This window comes from Athene noctua, chromosome 1, assembly GCF_965140245.1.
Source record: "Athene noctua chromosome 1, bAthNoc1.hap1.1, whole genome shotgun sequence".
Classification (NCBI taxonomy): domain Eukaryota; kingdom Metazoa; phylum Chordata; class Aves; order Strigiformes; family Strigidae; genus Athene; species Athene noctua.
The window spans coordinates 162409260-162433966 of record NC_134037.1 but is presented as its reverse complement, the minus strand read 5'-3'; the positions used below and the strand labels follow the sequence as shown (position 1 = coordinate 162433966).

Here is a 24707-nt window from a genome sequence, read left to right as displayed (position 1 = left end):
ACTCCATATTTTCCAGTTCAAAGTATTCAGTTATTAATAGGGCTGTATCTAATCAGTATGTATCTGTATCACTAATTTCAGTGAAGGCAAATACAGTTCCTCCTCAGACTTCTTCCATACCACATAATAAAGCTCAGCTTTCTATTGTTAGAAATATTTTGAAGGAGGAAAAAAAAAAACCACTTCAAGGGTCTTATTCTTTAGAAAGACTTTGGAAATTGAAAAAAAGACATTTAAACAAAGTTCTTTTATGCACTATAATAAACTGCTCTTATAAGGTGAACTTAGAAGTTCTGTCAAGTTATTTTTCCAGCATTTCTGGATACACCTGAAGCATATCAGAATGAGATTGCCTCAGGTATTTAGGAACTTCGTTTTCCAGTTTAAGTATTAGATATTGTATAAATAGAATCAGTATTTCCATCTTAGAGTTCTGGTTTTGCTTCTTCTCACAACATTGAAAAGAACTGATGTAAGATTTTCTGTAACCCATCTTATAACCAAACTTTAAGCACACATATATATTCATTTGATTCTACATTCTGAAGAAAAATGTGGATTGTCTGCAAATTGTGAATTCTGCCTATTCCAGAAGCATTCACTGTAGACGGTTTTGCCATCATTTGAGATCTGACAGTGAAATCCTTCACATTAAATACCTTTCTTCCAGAGTAGTGAAACTCCAGTAGGCAAATAAAATCTTGTGTCACAGAAAACAGTTATCAAAATAATAGCCCACAGTTAGCTGCTGAAATATCAGTTGAAACATTTTCCCTACATGAGCAGGGAAAAACAAAACAAAACCAAAACCCACCATACCTTACTTGAGTAAACTTGCTTAGAATAGCTTCACTTTTGAAAAACCCCAAAATGAAATTATGTTCCCAAACTCCACTGTAGAAGTAGGTCACAAGTAAGAAAACCAGACTGAAATCAAAGTTATTTGAGAAAAAACATCCAGTGAGGCCAGCTACAGCATAAATCACTAAGAGGAACAATTGCATTCTCACAGCAAACTTGGGATTATTCTGAAGATACCATACAAATACAGACAACTTCATACTGTCTTTAAGTATCTCGGAACAATTCACAGACGAAAGCTATTTACCAAAGACCACAGTAAGTGAAATGCTCACGTTCAGTGTTCTCATTTTAAGCTCAAATTCAGAAAATGAATTAGCACTTTCTTTCCAATTTGTGTAAATCATGCAACACTTCACACAAGCCCTAATTAAGTTTATATATGATATGATTCACACTGGGTTTTTTTAGGAAGGACACTAAGTGAAGACTCACAGGAACTTCCTAAGTCTCTGTGGTATAGCTTCAATGTCACTACATCAAAAATACATGGAACTAAAAAGGAATAAAGTAATAAATGTGCAAAATTTATTATGTTCTTCAATGAACACAGGGACATAAAATTTATAAAATTAGATCATATCTTCAAAATAAAAAAAAATTATATATAACATCAACACAGTTGCTTGTTACAATAAACAGATGCCCACATGAAGGTCAAAACCAGTTTACTCTAGATCAGTTTCTTCATAAAAAATAAGCTCCTTTAAAAATTACTTCATAAGAAAGTGGTATGCAAATCGAAACATTATTGCAGCATATCCTTATAATTTGTACAAAGAAAACACTGTTGGCAAAACGAAAACGCTGAAAAAGCTCTGAATGACAAACATCCTCACCATTTGTTAAAAGGCATTTTCTAAATTCAACTTGGGTCTTCTAATTACAGAAGTAAGTTTCTTCCTTGTTAAAAGAGATTCACATTTCTAAATACAATTCAATTAGGAGTAAGTATTTTACACTTCTGGTTATCTAGACATGGGAAAGAAAATAATCAAGAACATGCCTCTTAACATGCCTTGTCATTAAAGCAACAGTATTATTTAGTTTCTTCTTGCAGTGTATATTTGGCTTGGACATTTCTCACTTTTTATCCTAAACACAGTGCAAAACAATTTGATCCACGCTCTATTTACAAAGAGCTTCCACTATGAAATTTTTCTTTATAGTAAAGCAAAGTGAATTTCTCTCCTGCCTTTCCCACCCCCATAATCACCCAGATTACTGAGTGCTGTGGGAGAAGAGCACCCTGATGCAGAGAGAAGATACACAAACAAGTGAGTGGGCACTGGGAGCATCCCACAGCCATGGCCACAAAGAAAAATTCCACAAGGAGGCTCAGAGAAGCCACCCCACTGAGGTTACTGTTAGTCCCTTTGCGTCTCTTGCTCTGGACATGCTGAGCCAAAGAGCACTGCCCCTGAAGGGGCTGGAAAAGCATGTCAGAAAGGTTCTTAAAATTGTATCCTGTGTAAACATCGTAAGATTCAACACTGGAATTAAAAGTTTCTGTCACAGTACAGACTGGAATTCAAAACCTCTAAGACAGCAAAAAACTCTTCTGGAACAGAGCAGGCGTTCACTGAGGTTATCAGGTTCAAGTATATAAAGTGTACAGTCTGCTCCTCCATAGGCAGATGGTATTCTTTGTATCATATGATGAAAAGTCAAAAAATGGTGTAAGGTATGAGAAGTCAATTGTATTTTAACTTCAGTCAGCTTGCAGCAGACAGGGTATGTAACTTTCCACTAACAAAGTGCAGATATGGAAAGACAAAGATCCCAAAGTCACACTGTCTTCCTTAGGCTGTGACTTTCGCAATAAAGAAGTTTTAAGTGTTTATTACGCTGCCAGTCCCATATATAAATTTTATTTTCTTAAAAGTTATACTATTTCCTTTTCTACCCTTTCTCCCGACACTTTGCTCCCTGAAGTATCATCATCATTAGAATAATTTCCTGAATCTCGACTGCTCTGTTTAGAATGTTTGTAGTCTTTAAAATCAATTTGATTTACTTCTTCTGTGATGATAGTCTCAATTATAGAACAATTCTCTATTAGTTCTTCTGTAGTTGGCAGATAAGGACTGCTGAAGAGCTGTCCTCCAAAATGCTGCAAAAAAAGAGAAGCAGAAAAGAAAGAGATGAACGTTCATACATAACACTGAGATAATGATTCCACTTAACACTACAGCTGTACAAATCTGGTTTATCATACGCAGAAGCATCATGAGGTTTTCTACCTATAATATGCCATTTGTTTCCCCAAGTTCACAAACTCAAGATGAAGTTTAGCTGCATTCATATAATTGAACACTGAAGAATTACTCTAATTAATCTTAACTTTTGCTATGCTCATAGTTGTCCATCATCTACGTAATCATAGTATTTAATTGATTATAGCCTCAGGAGGCCACAGAAAAACAAAAAGGAAAATCCTAATTTCAAACACTTTCAAAGATCATGTGGTAGCACAGGGATGACAGGTATGTGTTTGCAAAGTCTACAAATTATTATCAGTTCTAAAGCAAAGTTTGAAAAAAGACAGAGAAGGCAAACTGCTGCAGCAGGATAACAAGCCTTACACAGCTCTCAGCAGTGTACTGTTGTTTATCCTACATGCTTTACATTTATTTTCTGAAGTGGTCATTTATATCAAATCCATCACAAAAGGTTCTAAATATGCATTGCATTAATTACATTGCCAGCATTCTACTGAACAAACCAGCTAAAAAGTTGTTAAAAATAAATTAAATTCAGATTGGCCCTTGTAAACCATAAGACTGGTTTTAAATTAAAAGAAAACTTTGTATAGTATATATCCTAGTAGCTTCAGTGAGAAGATGACACACATATGAAGGCCACACCCTGCTCAACATGAGTGTTCTGAGAGACACAGAAGAAAGCACAGTGAAAAGCAGTTCTTGCTACATTTCAAAATACACCTACATTTACATGTTGCCCTGTTCATTCCAGAACAGGATCCCTGCTATGTACTACTTGTGCCAAGCTGAGCTGGAAATTGGATGACATCTGCAATTTTAGAGATTGCGGAGGCTGCTAGGTCAGGAGATGGGAGAAGCATTTTCTGCCTGCTACACTAAAATTTCCTCGAAAGATTGGGCTTGCATTTTTGCCTCTGAGTTTTAAAGGACGACAAAAAGGCTAGAGCATGCTCTTCCAGATAGTATAATGGGAAAACATTTCTGGTCTCATATAACAGGGAAAAGTACATTATCACACTAGATATGACATGCACGCTCTCTGGAATGAAGGATCATTAGCAATACTTCTGCATAGACAGAAGAAAAAACATAAAATATTTGCTAATCGCAGAATTCTAGAAATTGGTACTACCCATTTTTTCCACAGGAATTCCTGTGCTTTGTTAAAACATATACAATTAATCTTGGCATACCTATAAGACCACAGGATAACAGATACTTTTTCATAATATTTTCTGTTCATTTTTCTAAAAATGCATCTGCTTAATGAATGAGAAAAACACATATCATCTTACCTCTATGTTCAAAGGAGGCTGGCATGATGGAAAAAACACATACTTGATTTTATTGTAGGCTTGATACAGTGCAAAAACAAGTGCTGTAGCCACAAGACAGACAGCAATCAGGGCAGTTACAAACGTTGCTAAAATGATCAGAGGTAAAATTTTATCTAAAAAAGTGAATAAAACCCATTCAGTCTAGGTGTCATAAAACAGCAAAAAGATTAAAGAACAGATTATGTCCAAATCTGCTACAGTATATACCATAAAATTTCGCATTTCTACAGTGCTATGCCCAGCCGATCATTACAAATCTGATGCCATTCCAATATCTTAGATCATGATATTAAAAACACAGCGCAAAATATTCATCCAATATAAGAACACATGCATTTGCAGACAGGATCAGAACTAAGATCAGTTATTCCCAGTTATATGTCTCTGACAGCAGAACAAAAAGGCTGCACATAGACAGCTACTGTGAAGAACCTGATGCATATGAATTTATTGTGCTATTGCTTGTGCACAGGGTGTAACCCTAAGGAACACAGTATGTAATTGATAGAGTTCTCTCCTTTAAAAAGGCAGAGATACAGGCATAAGAATTCCCATGGGATATGGAGTGAAAATGGGCAATTACTACAGTGAAGTTGGCCCATGGTTATTAGCCAGGAAATTATTAGAGTGCCTAGACTTGCAGGGTCTTCAGGGACCCAAAAGCATCCAGATGGTTTCTTGGACAGGAGGGGAACTCCAATTGTAAGCTTCAACACAGCCAGCAGAGAGAAAAAAAAAAGGATCTTCCAGTGAGCATCTATTCCTTTCAGATGCTTATCTAAGAAATCAAATCCAAGGTTATTCCAGTTATTTTCTATGCTGGTAGTCTACACACTAGCTGAGCACAAGATTTGACTTTGTTAGTCTAGAAAGGCGAGATGAATTTCACTTCAGTGCTCAGACATGGTGTCATCAACTTGATGACGCCAAGCTGAGTGATGCGGTTGATTAGGCTGAGGGAAGGGTCACCATCTGGAGGGATCCTGACAGGCTTGAGCAGGGGACTCATGTGAACCTCATGAAGTTCAACAAGGCCAGGTGCAAGATCCTGGACCAGGGATGGTGCAATCCTTAGTATCAATACAGACTGGGGGATAAAGGGATTGAGAACAGCCCTGCTGAGGAGGACTTGGGGATACTGGTGGGTGAAAAATTGGACATGAGCCAGCAGTGTGCACTCGCAACCCAGAAAGCCAACTGTATCCTGGGCTGCATCAAAAGAAGTGGCCAGCAGGTGGAGGGAGATGATAGTCCCCCTCTGCTCTGCTCATGAGACCCTGCCTGGAGTGCTGTGTCCAGTACTGGGGCCTCCAGCACAAGACAGACATGGACCTGTTAGAGTGAGTCCAGAGGAGGACCACAGAAATGGTCAGGGGGTTGGAACACCTCTCCGAGGAAGAAGGGTTGAGAGAGTTGGAGTTGTTCAGGCTGGAGAAGAGAAGGCTCCAGGGATACCTTATTGTGGCCTTTCAGTATTTAGAAGGGGCTTATAAGAAAGATGGAGACACCTTTTACCAAAGCCTGTAGTGACAGGACAAGGGGCAATGGTTTTAAACTGAAAGTCGGGGTAGGTTTAGATGGGACATAAGGAAGAAATTCTTTACAATGAGGGTGGTCAAGACACTGGAACAGGTTGCCCAGAGAAGTTGTGAATGCCCCCTCTGTGGAAGTGTTCAAGATTAGGTTGGACAGGGCTTTAGGCAACCTAATTTAGAGAAAGATGTTCCTACCTGTGGCAGAGGTAATGGACTTGGTGATCTCTGAAGGTCCCTTCCAACCTAAACCATTCTGTAAGTCTATGGTCCTGCATTTCTGTATTAACCCAGGAACTGTGGAAAACTTTTTAACAGGCTAGGTTCAGTTCTAGGCCTTAGGGCTGGACCTTATGGTAGAAGGAGTTTATGTGACAGAATCCAGCTCTAGATAGTAAAATACTGTAGTCAAAGAAACCTTTTGTCTGTAGAGTCATAAGCTATTCAGTGCTTAAGTTTGAGTCTTGCAAGCTTCCTTTCCCCCTCCACTCTTCTGCTTTGCAACATATTCTCTGGCACTAATCTCAAACAAACAGTTGAAGGGAGTTTGAACATACTAAAATTGATACATACCAGGAGATACTTTACAGATAATCAAGATGAGAAAATAACGTCTTTTTATCTCTATTTCCAGTCAGTATGAATGATCAGAGAATTAAAGATTTCCACACTGGGATATAAGAATGTATGGGAAGTACAGGGCATGATCTGTATGACTGCATCTCTTAATATAGAGTCTTGAACGTACTGCTTGGTCTTAAATAGGCTCGTTATAATAAAAGGACATGGGGAAGACTAATAACTAACTAGTAAAATGCTTCTGAGTGCGTGTAATCCATCTATAAATGTATTCTCATTTTGCACAAAGGCGAGCTTTCACCTATAATGAGTCTGATGATTTGTCTCCTCACACTTTAGCACAGGATTTAAAAAAATTGAATTCATTCACAGAATAATTAAGACAATTTCAAGAATAAAATATTCTTGAAAACATAGCATTTAGTGATTCCTTGCACCCTCCTAAAAATATCTTAAAAGTACTGGAATTTAAAGCTTGCCTATTAACAAGTCATTGTACAGAACTAAGGTTAGTTCACAATCATTACAGTTATTAATTTGAGAATTTCTAAACCAAGTTGCGTCATGGAATAACCAGGATGTAATTTTGATTGGGTCAGAACAGCAGCAGTTTATTAGTTTAGCTATAGGAGAGAACACAGAGCAGCAAAGTGACAGACTGCTGATACAGATCTCTGCCCAGCTAGCTGCTAACTCTGTGAGACCTGCAAGTACCTATGAAGGGTTAACAATTTTACTTCCAGGGGTGTAAGGATTCCCAAGCTCCTCCTACCTCCAGGTGTTTTGATGCATTCCTCTTTGCTGTAATGACTGCTTTTGTTGTAAAGTTCTGAGAATGCTTGGACTTTTACACAGTACAAAGTCGAGGGTGTTAGATCGGAGATAGTCCCTATTGTCTGTTTTATCTCTTTCATTTTTATTTCCTCCTGAAAAAGAAAAATTGGAAGAATAAGATGCACATAAATAGTACAAGAGCCACTCAAATAGATTAGAATTTTGGCCTCTGCTGAAGAAGTAATTCTGTGAGAAGTCAGACACCATTTTGCACTTGAATTAAATAAAAGAAAACACACGTTCAGGAAACACTTAATGGGCAAAACCTACTGCTTTCACCACAATGAAATTTTACAGTTCAAAGCTGTGTGCGAAATTAAACCTCTTCCTGTTGCAGTTTGTTTTATTCTCTTCTTCCATGCATTTACACATACACATTTACCAATTACTGTGTAATATTTTACTATAACAAGCATTTAAAGAATACAAAAAGATCCATTAAAACATGAGCTAAAAGCACGCAAAAATTCATTGTCTTATAATACATATACCTATAAAACAGCAGATAAAGAAATCAAGGGGCCAGAAGCTACATTAACTAAGACACTACACAGAGTCATACTGTAAGAAAGATGGCAGCACAAGAACCCTACAACTTCTATTCAAAAGTTAGCCATTTAGCAGCCTGTACAAAACTCAGTGCAATTCTGAAAATCATTACCTATAGCCACATCAATGGAAAAAGACTAAAATCTCAGTTACTTTGTGATAAAAGTTGTCTTGGCCAGATTTTTGAAAGAATCTTTCAGGAAAAAAAAAATTTGATTACATGACTGATACACCATACGTGTGCCTCTCTTGAAAATAAGCTTCCTGAGAACTCAAACACAGTATTTAAGTCAACAAATTTTATGTACTGCTGTAAGTATTTAAGTAGTTCATACCTCATTATTTGATGAATTCTTCCAATACAGAATCCGGTAAGACAATTCATAATGGTCCCTCATGAAGTCACTCTCAGATCCTCCTGGAGGAGAAATCTGGATATGAAGCAAAACATCACTGATGTCCAGCTTTACACCAGGAGGGCCAATTTCATCTTAAAACATTTAAAAATAGAAGTTAAAAATAAGAGTGAAAGAATACAAATAAAAATATTGCATACAATATTGTAATTTAAATCTATGACAATTTTAAAGAAACATATATTTAAAGGTCTAACGACTATAGCTTTATTCAGAATCTTAAATCCTGAGACACATTTCAATTATTTTCTCTTTCCACATTCATATGTTGCTTCTGCAAGTTTTGGTGACATGAAATACACAGATGGTGGGATTAACTCTCTGCAAATAACAAACACTTCTTAATCTCATTAGGATACGGGCCTTCTTTTTAACATATATCCCCTTTCACAGTTGTATAGTTGAAAAGTGAGAAGCATTGAAGTGTTTGTTTTCTTTTCTTGAAGTATTTCCCTAGGTCACTGTTATCTTATTAAAGAATTATCTAATTATCAAGAACTTGGACAAAGGAAAGCTGACATATTGAATAGTTATTGATTCCATCTTCAATATAGAAGGCAATGAAATATTACCCTACGTATTAGATAAATATTTCTTTATGTTTATGATTGATAACTTTAAGTCAAACATTTTAGTAAGGTCATATTTCTTACAAAAAAGTGCAAAGATAAAAACGATTATAATTTCACTCTCGAAAGCGTTGCATATTTTTGACTTTGATGTCACTACCATTAAAGACTGATTTTTCATGAAACCCTTCACGGTTGTAGGTCAATGTAATACTGCTTCAGCACAAAATTCAGGGGTGCACTGTGGAGGGATAGAGAGGCGGACATGAGAGTAGATGCACAAGAAAATAGAGGTAGCGGATTCCAATATTGTTTGACTTTGGCAACGTTTTTATGAGCTATCAAGAAGAGCTCCCTGTCAATGGCAAAAATCAGACTAGGGATATTTCTAGTACAATCTCACACAGTGATTAATGTAGTATACAGTGAGATTACAAAATGGCATATAATGCTTCGTGGTAGAAGTCTGTAAAGTAAATGATATGATTCTAAATATAGGGAAATACTGTCTGTGCCGAATAGAGAAGACCATAGAAAAACTCCTGTTTAACCTGACGAGGCCAGGATTTCCAACACAGTTTCTGTAGGGGAACTGTGTATTCAGTTTCATTAATCTAGCAAGTTTCTTTTGGCAAATAACAGCATCAGGTACAAAGTTGTCGACAAATAAAAATTTAAGAAAACACATTTGCTTACTTGTTATCAGAGGATCTACTTTTACTTCATCAGACAAACATGATTTATTATATTCATTCATGGTCTGCACACGGAGATAATAAAATCCAGAAGTAGCAGTGATGATAGATGAGAAATTGCATTGTGTATCAGTGATGTTTTCACATCTGGGTACACTGAGCCACTTCACCGAGTAATCATCATGAAGTTTCTTTAGATACCCCCTGCAAGAGATATTTGAACAGTTTTTATACGAAGTCCTTGAACTCAAAAAAAAAAGAAAAAAGTGCGTGTTCACTTGTGCTACATAGGGTTTTTTATTTTTGGAAGAATGGGCCTCTTGGAAATTTCTCATATTTAGAATACTTTTTTTTCATTTATAACTGAAACAATGAAGTTAACTGGATCAGGAAATACAAATAATACAAATTAGTGCTTTAATCAAGCCTCAGTAGAAAAATTATATATCACTTTTAGAAATTTTTAAAACCCAAATTAAGATTTTTCATATAGTTCTATTAAGTCGATTATTTTTCTGTCACGTCACAGGAATTCCAAAAGAATGTTAGAGTCTTCCTTTAGATGCTGGCCACAATATTTGTGACACAACTGGATATTAAGATACAGGTTTATAGACAAGATGGGTTTTCTTCCATGTTGGGATCTGACCAGAAGTAATCAAATATGCTGAGAATTGAAACACTGAACACCTGCATTTTTGCTCACTATTAATCATCTAATTTCTTTATATTCCAAAAGCTAAGAAGCAATGCAGACTTCACATCTTTTAAGTGTTACTTAGCACACATCTAGTAGTCCATTCCATCAGGTATTTAACACTCCTAAAAGAAGTCTAGCACCCTGAAATTCTAGGGTATGATACAATCCTTTTAAAAGCCACACAGTCCAGTGTTAATGAATACATTAAGTAACTTTTGCTAAGCATTTCACTTTAACTTCTACTAACTATTTGTAAAATACAATGGATAGCATTTAGAATGACATAACGTGTTTAAACAGAGTACGGAAATTTTTTAACTCACATCAGATACTGTACATTGTAGCTCACATGTTGTTTATACTGATTATTCCATTGCAGATGAAATTTCATATTCAAAGCAAAAATGCTCACATTTGTTGCACAGACTAGGTCAATCACTGCTCAGAATGAAAAGGAAAGGAAACCCACAGTTACTGAAAAGATTTATATTATGTACAGAAACTTCTCACTCGACAGGCATTTCTCAGGTAAATGGTCATGGTACACTTCCTATAATTAACAATAAAAATTGTCTGTTTTCATTATAAAGGTGGAAAATCAAAGTTCATGATATATACAGCATATTAAGCCTTTAATAAAAAAGAATCAGTGAAAAATCAATTAAGAAAAAAATAAGTATAGAAACGCTGTGATTAGTAGAAATAAACTTGTTCAGCAGTAACTCAATGACAAAAATGTGCAAAATAAACACATGTAAACATGAAGTAATTTTGATGTACCATCTGTTCAATCTATTGTTTGACTTTCTACATTCCCACAGTTGTTTTTTTTTTTCCCGAAATAAACATTTTAAAGTACTTAAACTGACATCTGAACAGCACACAAAAGAATTTAAATTTAGACATGCAAAACAAGCAACGGGTGGCAAACTGTCACTAAGCCATTCTTCAGAATCTGTAATAATAAATTCACCAAGAAAGGCCTGCATAAAACCAATATTTTTTTAAGCTTAGCTCAACTTCATACGCATTCATTTAATGCCAAGTATATAAAAAGCTTTTCTTTTGCCTACATACACATCCCCTTCCTCCTGATTCAAAGTTAAAAATTCACAAATATCCAGTTTTCCACAAAACAGAAAGTAGTTTTTGCAATCCAAATTAGTGAGCAGAATTTGCCTCAGAGCAAAAACCTTTTTGTACTATCAAAACTCTGATATTTTATACTGATTTAAAACAGAAAATGTACATAACTGTCAAGATGGCTGTTATACCAAAATGAGTAGGAACCTGGCACATCTGCATATTCCTATTGCTTTAGAACAATTTCCAACAGTTTAAACTTGAGCAATCATTTCAAGATAAAGAGATTTTACTCTGTACCTTTATGGGTAGTTTTTACACAACGAATGGGACTGAATAAGCCTTCTTTCAAGTCCAAAGGAATTGTTGCTTGAACTTTCAAACAATAGGTAGTGTCTGGCACAAGATCATCAATTATGTCAGTAGGAAAAATACTTAGACTTCTGAACTGTAAGAAAGAATTGCAAAGAGCATATGAAGATAACTGTTCTTCCTGATGAGCTGATTTTCTTAAAGTATCTTTTTACTTCCTCAGGCTTCAGCCCATTTATAGAATATGCCATCAAAAATGCTAAAGTAGGGAATGAAGGACAATATATGAGCTGAATAAATGCTAAAGGTTAAGTTTCCAGTATAGCCACGGGACTGAGAAGGATTGTGTCATGCCCCTTTAACACATTAAAGTAGGGAGGGATTCCGGCACTGCTGTACATGGCACATAAGTCACCACACAAATATTCAGGCTCATACTGAAAAGATAAATAGTACACTTCTGTCCCTCAATTCACTGAATGAGCACTCCCTCCTCCTGCTATCTCCCTGCTTTTGGTTTACTAGACTTTTCAGTGACTGACCTTTGTACACGGCTTATACTTAATTTAATGCTTCTTCCCCCTTTGATGTGTAATGGTTATGACTAGGTCTTCTAAATGAACACGGGTATCTCTTCAGTTACTACCCCAATTTAGCTGGCACCCATTCTCCCAAAAGGATAAAAAAAGACTGTTTCTACCTTGATCTTTACAGAATAGCTATATCTGCTGTGCGAGATGCACAATTACAGCTTGGAAACTAGTTCACAGTTACAAGACCTCAAAAGAATCCCTAAGAAATCCCAACCTACAGTGTAAAAACAAAGAACTTAATTAATGACACAGGGCAGTGTACTGATAGCTGTAGTCAAACTATATAGTCTCAGCAAAATCATCTCTTACCTCTCCCTCCCCTATATCTATGCCTTAGTGTAAACACTTCTTCCCACTGCCTTGAACTCTTTTCCCCTCCCTGTTCCTCCTGCCGAGGGTGGCTCCTGCTCCAACACATCTGAGATGGTTTCACCTTCTTCCTCATGCATTAGAAAGTGGATCCAGCATTGAACAGAAATACTAATTCTTATAACAAAATATCTAATACAATCTTCTAGTAAAACCAAAAAACTGCAAGAGAACACACCCTCCCAACTTGTAAACTGCACAGCAACAGTTATACAGTGCCATAATTGAACAACTCCATTTTACAGTGTGAAGCAGTTAAAGTACATCTCTGACAGTTACATAAAGAAAAAAAATTGATCATACCTCAGCAATTGATGAATTTTCCCAGATTATGAGATTATATTTAAAGTTTAGAGGATTTATCCACATTTTTGCTTCTGGAGGAGAAACCTTAATTTTTATGACTCCATTTATGGACTGCAACTCTATCTCTGGGGGACCGATCTGAGCTGCAAATATTAAAAGAAAAATAAAGTATGACTATTTAAAGAAAAAAATGCCAGCAAAATAATTTACATTAATAAACCCACAGTAACTGCCTATAGGATCTTATTTTTAATACTTTAGAGGCAGTAACAAGATCACAGTAATTGTCTATAGGATCTTAGTTTTAATGAATCTCAGGCAGCATCTAATAGAAATCTAACATAAAAACCAACCACCATTACTTAGTTCTAAAAGAAGCAGTTAAAATGCAATATTACTAGTGTATGTTTTCCAGTCTGCAATGAAAATCAGTATAAGTTGTTCTAGAACATGCAAGGCAAGAAACCTAGCTCAAACAAAATCAATCCAACATTGAGGGAAGGCTTCAGTATCATACTATAACGCAACTACTGAAAAGTCACAATGTCATAAGAAAACTTCCAGACAATTCCACTGTCAAAAAGGATTTTTCTGAAATCTAGAAAAATACGGAGTGACATAAAATTTTGTCAGAAAAACAGTATCATTTAGAATACTTTCCCCTTTCCACAAAAGAATCATAACATTCCATGACCTGAAAAGGCCTTATATTACATTGAGAAAACCATTAGCTCATGTCGTTATGAGCAAAGGGAGCCACATGCATTTTTTTCCACAGTAACGTGCTGAAGGACATTTAACTAAAAATATTACAGTATATATAGAGCTCATACCTATACAATATGGAATCATTTCAAAAATGCTAGACCATGGAGACACTTCTTCCCTTCTTTCAGCCCTTATACGCACATGATGTGTATCATAGTATTCGGTTATTGCTGAGGAAAAGTCACATTCTGTGTGCGTAACTTTTTGACACCCAGTCAACTCCTTCCATTCCGTTTTATCCGTCCCATAACCTTCAAACCTATAAGAGAGAAAACACCCCAAAAATAAAACCAATACACAATTTAAGCCTTGAGATTCTTCTTCCTTTTCTTCTTAATGCTAATAAAACCGCATTAAATGGTGTGACATTTATCACCATCACTAGTGTAATCAGTGTTATCTACTTAGTTACCCTGGAATTCATATTGCCATTTAATTAATTCATCTACTAATTTATTAGTTTAGCCTTATCACCAAAGGTTAACTATCAGTCTGCAGAGTCTTGTACCAGTTTACTTCATTCATCATGTAAACACACAGTGTCAGGAAACACCATCAAAGAACTGTCAAAATCCAGAATTATATCCTTAGCACACAAAATTTAAAAGTTTTGATGGAAAGAAGTGCTTAAAATAGCATAAAAGCAGCAACTCCCCCAATTCTAACATTAGCAAGGAATGTAGATTAGGGGAAAAGAAAACCTCAATGGAGAAAATGGGAGTTCAGCAGTCCATGTTGGAATAATTAGCTTTACAGAAGCTGTTTTTCTTGTGAGTTTGGAGACATTCCTACTTAAGAAACATTTCATATACAGATTCAAAATGTCCTGACCAAAAAAAAAAAAAAAAAAAAAGAGACAGAGGCTTGAAGGCTTGAAACAGTAATTGTTTATCCTCAACTCCTATCTTATCTTTCAGACCACTACTATGTTATTAAAATGAGACTATATTCAAAGCTGTTCTTTCTCATCTACACATTGAAGGTGAACTGGTTTTGGTTTTTTTTTTTTTTAAATCCAAAATCATACACTAGAAAATCCTAAAATCAAAAACTTCTTAAGTGATTTTATCTTAAAAGTGGTTTTTAATATTTACTTGTCAGGGAAGTGACACAAAATACCAAATGTATATGTGTACGTATATGCGTGCATAAGTGTTGGTATATGAAACAATTGAAGAAAACCAAGCAAACGCTTAAGAACAAAAATTAGTCTATAGTTAATCTCAAAGAACCACTCTAGTACTAAGCATTACTACCAAGTGTGTTCTGCATTTATAACACATTGCTATCAGTGAACAATCTAATTTTACACACAAATTAAGACAAATGAAGGACAATACTAGTATTCAACTACATTTCAAGACTTAATCTTTCTGGATTTCAAAACGGCTCTAGAAATTTTATGTGGCAATATCAAGAAGCATAATAATTAATATGGTCTTCTACACAGATAAGTTTAAGACATTTCTGGCTCAGAATAAAGTTACTACTCACCACAGGCATTCTGCTGAAAACGTCACATTGGTATCGTCCCCAGTGTAGTTCCACCTTAGAGTGAAATTCGAATTTACAACATGGACCTGAATATCCTCTGGACTCTTCAGATTAGTCTGGCCTACAAGAAAGTAACATAAAGGTATATAAAGACTGAAATAAATAATTTGTACATAACTTATTTTTGTTAAAAAGGAAGTAGAAAGTTATTGTGAAATGCAACAATAAACACTAGTTAAGAAAACGTCACCCTACTCAAACAGCATTTCAATATATAGCTCAGGAGCTGCGTATCAGGTAGCTCCTTTGCCTATTTGACTACACAGTTCTTTCCTCAGTGCTTAAAGTCTTTCTCCCCACATTCCGTAAAAAAAGTAGATACAGCTGTAACGTTCAAGGCCTGGGTTCACTGTTACGGAATGATATAAGGAGTCTGAATGCATTTAAACCAGTGTTTTATTGGTTCAATCCAACATCTGGACTCAGCTGCAAAGTGCTAGGGATTGACCTAAGGCTGTCATTTCAGAGTTGCAGCACACACTGAGCATAGCAGACTTGTGCTATGTCACGTGTTACTGCCATAAATTCAACATATTGAACATAAATCCCTCTCAGTGAAGCTTCATCACATAGCAGATCTTGTATCTTGCTCATGGTAACTGTGTTTTCTTTTACACAAAGAACAGTGCAATAAAATGACTTATGGAGGGCAAGAGCTAAGTCTCAGGACACTTCCCCCTCAAGGTAAGGTCCAGACCATGAGAAGAGAAGGCTTAACAGGCAGATTGCCAACAGGAGGAAAGCATGCACACCAGAAGCATCTCTGGGATGGCACTCTCCTTTATTTTCCACCTTTCAAAAATATTTTTAAAAAACCCAACTGCCTCATAATTATCTTATATTCCATTTCCTAAAGAAAACTTCTTTACCATTATCTCTGAGATATGCAGAATCCTAGGTGTCCCATTTGGTATACAATTTAGGTATCAGAGAATAGATGAGAGTAACAATGCTGTGGGAGAAGAAATGATTCTGATACTTATGAAAACTGAAATTTAGCTACTTATAAGGCACATTTTGCATTGAATTATTTCACACCAGTCTCTGGCACTGCTTCACAGCACTGAGGCTAAGAAGTTACAATCGGGGCTGAAAGTTTGTACTGAAGGTTTTCTAGCACTAGAAACTCAACCAGACTGTGGTAAGCAAAGGGAAACTGTGTGTAGGCACAGTCAATGAACTGAGGAAACCTCTGGCAGAATTCACTAAAATTATACCAAAGCCACAAACTAAGCAGCCATATCCAGATTTACAGAGCTTAAACTTCATCTACATCCTTCTGTCTGGTATCCTAGCCTGGGTTGTCAAAGGTACCTAGTATATGTCCTCTGAGGATGCACTTTCAACTTCTAACATGTCAGGGGGAAAAAACATAAATAAATAAATAATTTTTAAAAAAGAAAATCACCACACCTGCTCTGATGGCTTTCTACTTTAACCAGTTGTGTGTTACACTATAAATCACTTCCCAATGGATACAACTTCTAAAAACATGTCAGTGACTCCGAAAAGTGCTTTTTGATGCCAGCCTAATATTTGATTACATTAGGAAGAAATCAGAACAAATACATCCTATTTCACCTGGGCAACCAAAGTCTGTTTCCATGTCTAAAGGGTTATCCTGAAATTGATTTTAAGGGTGGCTCTTCATCACAAAAGCTATTCCATATTTTACATGATGACCAAGTTTTCTTCATAAAAAGGAAATGTGCGTGGAAAAACAATCTATAAACTGAAGTCGGCAAACTCCTTTTGGAGAACAGAGTTAAAGTGGTATCCACAAACTACTGACTTTTGGAAATAACTCCTGAAAGCACAAAACTTGAAAGGAAAATAATTCAATAAAACCTCGTTGATCCTACTACGAAATATATTTCCACGATGCATGCATTTGTTACTCTTCCAAACTGACAGACTAAGATAAGCCCAGAGAATGCCAAACTACATTTCATCATCAGAAAATAAGAGAGCAAAGGAAATAACTAATTTTCTTCAGATATTTATCCAACAGATGGCTACAGTTCAGCCAAAAAGCTTATGATAGCAAAGGCAGTTATTTTGGACGTTGGCAAATGATAGCAATTTTGAATATTTATATCCCTTCGCAAAGAAAATACTGCCTTAATGGGAAAACATAATTTTCACTTTGAGAACATTTGCATTAAATTTAAGAATCAAAAAGCATGAAACAAAAGTGTTCCATTAGCTTTAACAATAATTTTTTTAAAAGCACGACTCTGTATTAACATAGAAAGTACAAGCCTGTCAGAGTCTCCTGAAAAAAAGTATGTAATCATTTGTTTGAAGAATACCACCACCTACAGTAACTGATAGATTGAATGTTATAATCATGCTTAGTAAAATCCATTGCTTTATGAACTAGTGGAAGATTATTTAAGTGTTGTGATACAGCATAACACTTTCAGTTCTAAAGAAACATCAACAAATTGTCACATAGCACTTCTAAAGGGCAGGGTAGTCCTTTTCTCTGTAAATACATGTATTCACATATTTGCAGAGACTTTAAAAAAAATATCATTCATACACTCAGTCTGCTTACAGAAGTCCTTACAACAGGACATTCTTTGCCCTGAACAACACAGAACCTTGAAGTAAACCATAAAAAGGTAGGATTAGATAACACAGTATTAGTCAAGAACTACACTGCATCTACAGAGCTCCAATGCTGATAAAAAAAGATACTATATGCTAAGACTATTATTTTTGTTTGCCTTGAGTAGAAAATCAAATATTTACTGCACTTCCAAAGTATCTCTCCCACATTTTCAAATACTTACCTTGTACATAGCATGAAGTTTTACATTAATTCTTATTAGACCTTTTCCACTTGAGGTCAGATAAGAAAAAGGAAGTCTGGAGGCAGCAACAAAATTGTTTCAAGATTCATGTTCTAACCAAATATACTTTCTCCCCAAGTTACAAAAACCATGCTCATGTAAGATATCCAACCGATGTTTTAAGCTAGGCCAGCTTTTTCTAAAGCTGGGGAATACTGCAACAAATAATCATATTCTCCCTCTGGATATAAACAATATTGTGAAAATAGAGCTCTGGATTCTGACATTTGGAAGAAGATACAATATTCCAGACCTGGAGTAAGAGTACACACAGTGAATTAGAAGGGATTTATTCCAGAACAGCTTTGGTTAGAGGCCCAAAAGATGACTGTCAGGAGTCTCAGATTTGCTGCCTCTGTATCAGAGAATTTCCTCATGAACCTTGAAAACGATTGGACTCCATCTTGACACCCTTTTTAAATTAGAAACTGTTGAAACAAGGCATTACGAGCTGTTTTCAGTGGCACATGATAGCCTTTACAGAACTTTAATAAACAGAACCATGCTATTCAGAGACATCACCTATAAAATTAACTTAAAATCCACTACAGGGTTAAAAGTAACTTGTACCAGTTACTCATAGAAGACCCTATAGTTTACAGGGAATTTTCAGGAAGTTGTTCAGTGTTATGTTCAACAACAATGTACAAGTGTGAGCACTTGCAGTGCAGAGAAAAATAAGTTAGAAATTGGTAGGGAATTAAGGGAGTAAAATAAAAAGCTTAATGCCATTCTATAAATTAATTACATATTTATCTTCAATACCACGTGCAGCTCTAGAGTGTCCACTCTCATAAGCAGATAGCAGAACAGAATAAGGCAGGGAAGGGTGACAAGGACAATTCAAGGAATTGATTCATGGAAAAAAAGACTCTACAACTCAAATTGCAGGTATGTTTACTCCGGCGCCAGAGTGCAAGCGATCTGTCCACAAAGCCTGCACACCCACCACACATTTTACCAAAAACTTATAGAGTGTGGATATCCATATTCATTGCATTACATGAGTAAGGCTGGGTTAATTAGAAAGGCTGATGTCAACAGTTTATGTCATCTTTGCACCTGCCCAGTGCCTCCTAGTGGTCATCTTTGGGAGGAAGGCTTGTAATCTTTCTCACTTTGTTTTTTTCCCTGGAGCATGTGCAGATTCTCTTGGCCAATTTCTTGAATGACAAGAGTGTTTTTCAGATGGTTTACTTTTCTATCTTATCTAAGAGAACCAATAGAATTTCTACCATTCGTATATGGCTATCTTTACTCATTAGCAAAATTCCAGCCAGTTAGAGCCACCTGTTCCTCAAGGACAAAAGTATAATATTTTGCTGAACATTGTAGTCCTTGGTAGATTTTCACAGTGAACTGCTTTGTTTTGATGAACACAGTAGTCCTTGGTAAAGTTCCACAGAACAGTCCGGGCAAGCAGGATTCTTAGCAGTATTAAAAAAAATACTGTAAGTAATACTATTTACTTACTTATAGTAAGTTATAAGTTGCTAAGCAGTTTTCTATAAGTAAACAAATCTCAAAACAAGTCATCATTTCTCTGTATCAGTATGGAACAGCTTCTGTCCTGGGAGGAATCAGACTGATTTTTCAGCCCCAAAAGGAGACCAAGAGGAGGATATGACAGATTTACAGATACCTAATGAGTAGCACGGTAAATGCAAGTGGTGAAAGATTGTTTGCTGTCTTCTTAACACAAAGCCGGAAACATTAAAACAACTACCACTCTGCTTGCTCTAAGCAAACAAATGAAACTGCTGCTTCATTGAACCTTTAGTCAATCTGTGGAATTCCTTTCCTTAAGACTCTGTGAATGCTCAGCTCTTAACCGGCTTATGAACTCAGAGTCAAATACAAAGTCCTGATGTTATAGATAGCTGTAACATTACGCTGTGAAGTGTCACTGCATACTTGCTTTTTTATTATTTCCTATTCCACTACTGCCATGGTTTCAGCCCAGAGGGCAACTGAGCACCACACAGCCACTCACCCCTTCCCTTCAGGAACAGAAAAGAGAAAATAAAGCAAAAGGCTCAGGAATCAAGATAAGAACAGGAAGGGATTATCCACCCCTTACTAGTTATGGGCAAAAGACAGACTCATTAGGGGAACAAATAAGAACATCAAGTTAATTCAGACACTAACACCACCACTTAACAGACACAACAGGGCAGTGAGAAGCATTACCACATCTTAAAAACACCTTCTGCCTCCCCGCCTTTCCTCCTGGGCTCAGTTTTGCTGCTAATTACTCCACCTCCTCCCTCCGAGTAGTGCAGGGAATGGGGGGTGCCTCTTCCTCCTCAGCGGGGGCAGGGTAGAAGGGGAACTCCTCACATTCTTCCTAATTCCCCTCTCACAAGAGACAGTCCTCCACGAACTTTCTCCAACACGAGTCCTTCCCAGGGGCTACAGCCATTCCCTGGCTGCTCCCGGTATGGGTCACCCTGATTCACAGAAAAAAGCCTCTACAACTCGAATAGAGTTATAAAGCACGTATGTTTACTCCGGCGCTGGTGTGCAAGGGGATCTCTCCACAAAGCCTGCACACCCACCACACATTTTACCAAAAACTTATGGAGTGTGGATATTCATATTCATTGGATTACATGAGTAAGGCTGGGTTAGTTAGAAAGGCTGATGTCAACAGTTTATGTCATCTTTGCACCTGCCCAGTGCCTCCTGGTGGTCATCTTCAGGGGTCTTTGGGAGGAAGGCTCGTAATCTTTCTCACTTTGTTTTTTCCCTGGAGCATGCGCATATTCTCTTGGCCAATTTCTTGAATAACAGGAGTGTTTTTCAGATGGTTTACTTTTCTATGTTATCTAAGAGAACCAACAGAACTTCTACCATTCGTATATGGCTATCTTTACTCATTAGCAAAATTCCAGCCAGTTAGAGCCACCTGTTCCTCAAGGACAAAAGTATAATATTTTGCTGAACATCGTAGTCCTTGGTAGATTTTCACAACGAACTGCTTTGTTTTGATGAACACAGTAGTCCTTGGTATAGTTCCACAGAACAGTCTGGGTAAGCAGGATTCGTAGCAATATTTAAAAAAATACTGTAAGTAATACTATAACTTGCTATAAGTAAGTAAATAAGTTGCTAAGCAGTTTTCTATAAGTAAGTAAGTAAATAAATCTCAAACCAAGTAATTATTTCTCTGTATCAGCCCCCGCATGTTGCTGTCCTCCCAGGAACTACAACAGCAGGGGCTTCTTCCCATGGGGTCCCAGCTTCTTCAGGCACAGTCACCTGCTCCACTCTGGGGTCCTCCACGGGCTGCAGGTGGGCATCTGCTCCACCAGTGACCTCCATGGCTGGCACGGGGTGGCCCTGATGCCTCGCGATGGGATACTACAGTGGGGGTGCACCTCCTTCTCCTTCCTCCTCCTTTCTTCCACTAACCTTTGTGTACATGTAAGTGTTCTCCTCGCAACTCCTCCTCCTCCTCTCAGGTTCCTCTTCCTAAATATGTTATCACAGAGGCCTTGGCCAAAGGCAGGTCTGACCTGGAAGCTGGGGGAGCTCCAAGAAGCTTCTCACAGGGGGCCACCACTGTAGCCCCCTCCCTAACTACCAAAAACCTGCCACACAAACCCAGCACAACTACCAACTGCTGCTGTAGATGAACACCAGACTAGATGGCCTTCTGGCTTCATGTGGTATAAAACATAACAGAAAAAAAAACTTTGAAAAAACCCACAATACTATTTGTAGATCTCTCTCAAGCTTAATGAGGTACTTTCCTCCTTGCCCTGGTCAGAAAATCAGATTATTGCTTCAGAAGGATCTCCCAGTCCTGACAGACAATCCTGATAGTTCAGACTCTCTTAACCAGGAAATCAAATTTCTCATCCAAATTCAAATACCTATTTATTGAGGGTTCCAGGTCACAATTAGCTCTTTCATCTGTTTACTTCCTCCCCTGTTGTTGGTATAAAGTGGGATATAATCAGAGAGCAAAGTATAATTTTATACTCTGAGGAATGTTTTTGGTTGAAATTTGTTAAAAGTTAATGATCCCAATTCGCTTTTTAACACTTCCTAAGCAACCATTCATATACTGGAAGCACAGAAACTGAGCTGGAAGAAACCTTGGAAGATCACCTATACTAGACATTGGAGAAAGCAGATGACCAATTCTGTGTGCATCATCAGATGTTTGCGTCGAGAAGTTCTGTGGCTTCCACCACTGCATAATCGATTTTTACAGGCCTCCAATCTCCTGAAATATTCTGCTATCCTTACCATCAGAGATTAGGGAAAGCTTTCTATAAATCAAAAGCAAAGAACTCTCAGTCAGATTTACTAGTAGATTTCACTGGAGGTCTCGATCTCTGCAGAACAGATCTAAGCTTCCTTACAGCAAGAATGCTTGCTTAGTTGTTGTTCATAGTCCATGGACAACAAAGACGCTACAGACTGCAAAACCCAGAGTCTAACCTACATCTCCTCTAAGCACATTTAACCCATGTACTTTTTGTCTACGGATATTAAAGCACATTATTCTTTACATCAGACATCTTTGAAAACTATGTTAAACATGACTAACGATAAAGAGAAAACTGAACGTCAGCAAAAATCTTTTAGTTTTCCTTTTAAGCCAAATCTTCTACCTTTCTGAATGACTTACTGTTCTCTTTTGTATTCTTTCCAAATGATTGAACTTGCTTGAAAGAGTATACTTCAGAAAATCCCTATACTCCAGCTGAGATTAATAAACAGAAGTCTAGCTTACAAAACACTTCTACACATGAATTACAAGGCATTGTAACATTGGAGGCTGAGGGGAGACCTCATCACCCTCTACAGCTACCTGAAAGGAGGTTGCAGAAAAGTGGGGATGAGCCTCTTTAACCAAGTAATAAGCGGTAGGACAAGAGGTAATGGCCTCAAATTGCGCCAGGGAAGGTTTAGACTAGATATTAGGAAGCATTTCTTTACAGAAGGGGTTGTTAGGTGTTGGAATGGGCTGCCCAGGGAGGTGGTGGAGTCCCCATCCCTGGAGGTGTTTAAGAGTAGGGTCGACATAGTGCTTAGGGATATGGTGTAGCTGGGAACTGTCAGTGCTAGGTGAATGGTTGGAGTGGATGATCTTCAAGGTCCTTTCCAACCTAGTTGATTCTGTGATTGTTTGCTTCCCTAAATTAAATTATTAAATCCCAATGAACAGAATTCCAGGAATGAAGGATTAAACCCAGTAATATTTAATTACCAAAGAAATGTTGTGATCTAGCTAGAAACCAGAATTGCAAAGTAATATCTGAAAATCAAGAGTTCTTCCTGGTTTATTTTACTAATGATTGAAAGCCAGACATTTAAAAATTAATTCATGTTTCTTCACTTAAAGCATGACAACACTTTGGTGCTGAGGACATTATACAAGATTAGACTTTTATGGAAAGAAGAGATTACAGACAAGAAAAGCTTTTAGCACAATTACCTATCTTCCTTCCCTTGTCAAATTTTAATAAACTAAATAAATACAAAATTGTTCTAATAAACATCACTACTCAGTTTATAATATTTCAATTAATATCTTCAATAAATGATGGTTGAAAATAATCACGGTTATATAACTTTATGGAATAACAAAAGAGAACAACGGAATAGAAGAAAGTAGTGTTAGCAACAGAAAGGAAGAACAAGGGAAGGAAGTAGTCTCAGTAAGACAGAAGGATATTCCCTCAGAAGCTAGCGAAGGGAAATTCCGTTAAGAGTACATGATGGCTCGCTGCTTATCACATTAAGTATGTGGCAGAACCAATGTAAATTTTAAGTCAATCCTTCAGCATAGGAAGGAAAGGAAACCCCTTACATGTGATATTAAAAAAAAAAAAGCCCCAAGCAAACACACATCAAAAATGACTCAACTGTTACTGGTTCTGAGGGCAGAAAGGTGCTCTAGAGGACCAGGGAGAACTGTAACTGCAAGAACTTTTATAGAGGAGCAGTAGAGAGGAACTGCTGTTTTTGACAAGACAGAAGGTGAGAAGTGACTGTAGCAGCGCAATTAATTCTAACTCTAGAAATAGTATGTGGCATGCTAGTCGTTTGCTATAATATGTGTGGGCTAACCAAAGTAGCTGTATGTATCACAATGCTTCCAGTTTTGGGATGAAATTTGGGGCCGATGCACAAAGAATTCACCTACTAACCAAACGGCTGAAAGAAAACCATGAAAGAGGTCCCAGAGCTGCTTCTCTGCCTGAATGGCCTACCATGAATGCAAAGTATGGACTCCTGAAAACATCCTCTCTCTATTCTTCTTTTGCGTATGCCGAACTAGAACAATACAATTTTATGCAGAATTCAAGAGTTTAGGCGGCAGCAGAAGCAGTATGCACACACTAACTCATGGCTCTATTTCCATTATCCAAACTAGTTTAGCCTGTATACTCTCTATTGCATGTCACCATGTTCTGTAAATATGCTGGTAATTTACAGGCAATTTACAGCTTATTTGGGCTGCACAATACTTACCCCTTTAAAAAGGCGTTTTACAATAGTTGTTTCTTGCTGCTTAAGGATGTAAGAAGAGGCACATTACATCCTATC

At 37.0% G+C, this 24707-nt stretch overlaps 1 protein-coding gene across 2 annotated transcripts in view; it reads right to left on the bottom strand.

Annotated features, from left to right (window-relative positions):
* Window positions 1–1377: 1377 nt before the first annotated feature.
* Window positions 1378–24707, bottom strand: part of IFNAR1 (interferon alpha and beta receptor subunit 1) — a 23962-nt gene continuing 632 nt past the window's right edge. Inside the window, exons 2-11 of one of the 2 annotated variants that reach the window (XM_074902999.1) lie at window positions 15223–15343; window positions 13794–13987; window positions 12958–13103; window positions 11681–11828; window positions 10621–10735; window positions 9599–9801; window positions 8253–8407; window positions 7307–7460; window positions 4382–4536; window positions 1378–2974 (exon numbers count right to left, since the gene is read on the bottom strand). In XM_074902999.1, coding sequence (XP_074759100.1) covers window positions 2747–2974; window positions 4382–4536; window positions 7307–7460; window positions 8253–8407; window positions 9599–9801; window positions 10621–10735; window positions 11681–11828; window positions 12958–13103; window positions 13794–13987; window positions 15223–15343 — 1619 coding nt within the window. In that variant the 3' untranslated portion in view covers window positions 1378–2746. The remainder of the gene's footprint in view (window positions 2975–4381; window positions 4537–7306; window positions 7461–8252; window positions 8408–9598; window positions 9802–10620; window positions 10736–11680; window positions 11829–12957; window positions 13104–13793; window positions 13988–15222; window positions 15344–24707) is intronic. The other variant, XM_074903007.1, reaches the window with a different exon arrangement.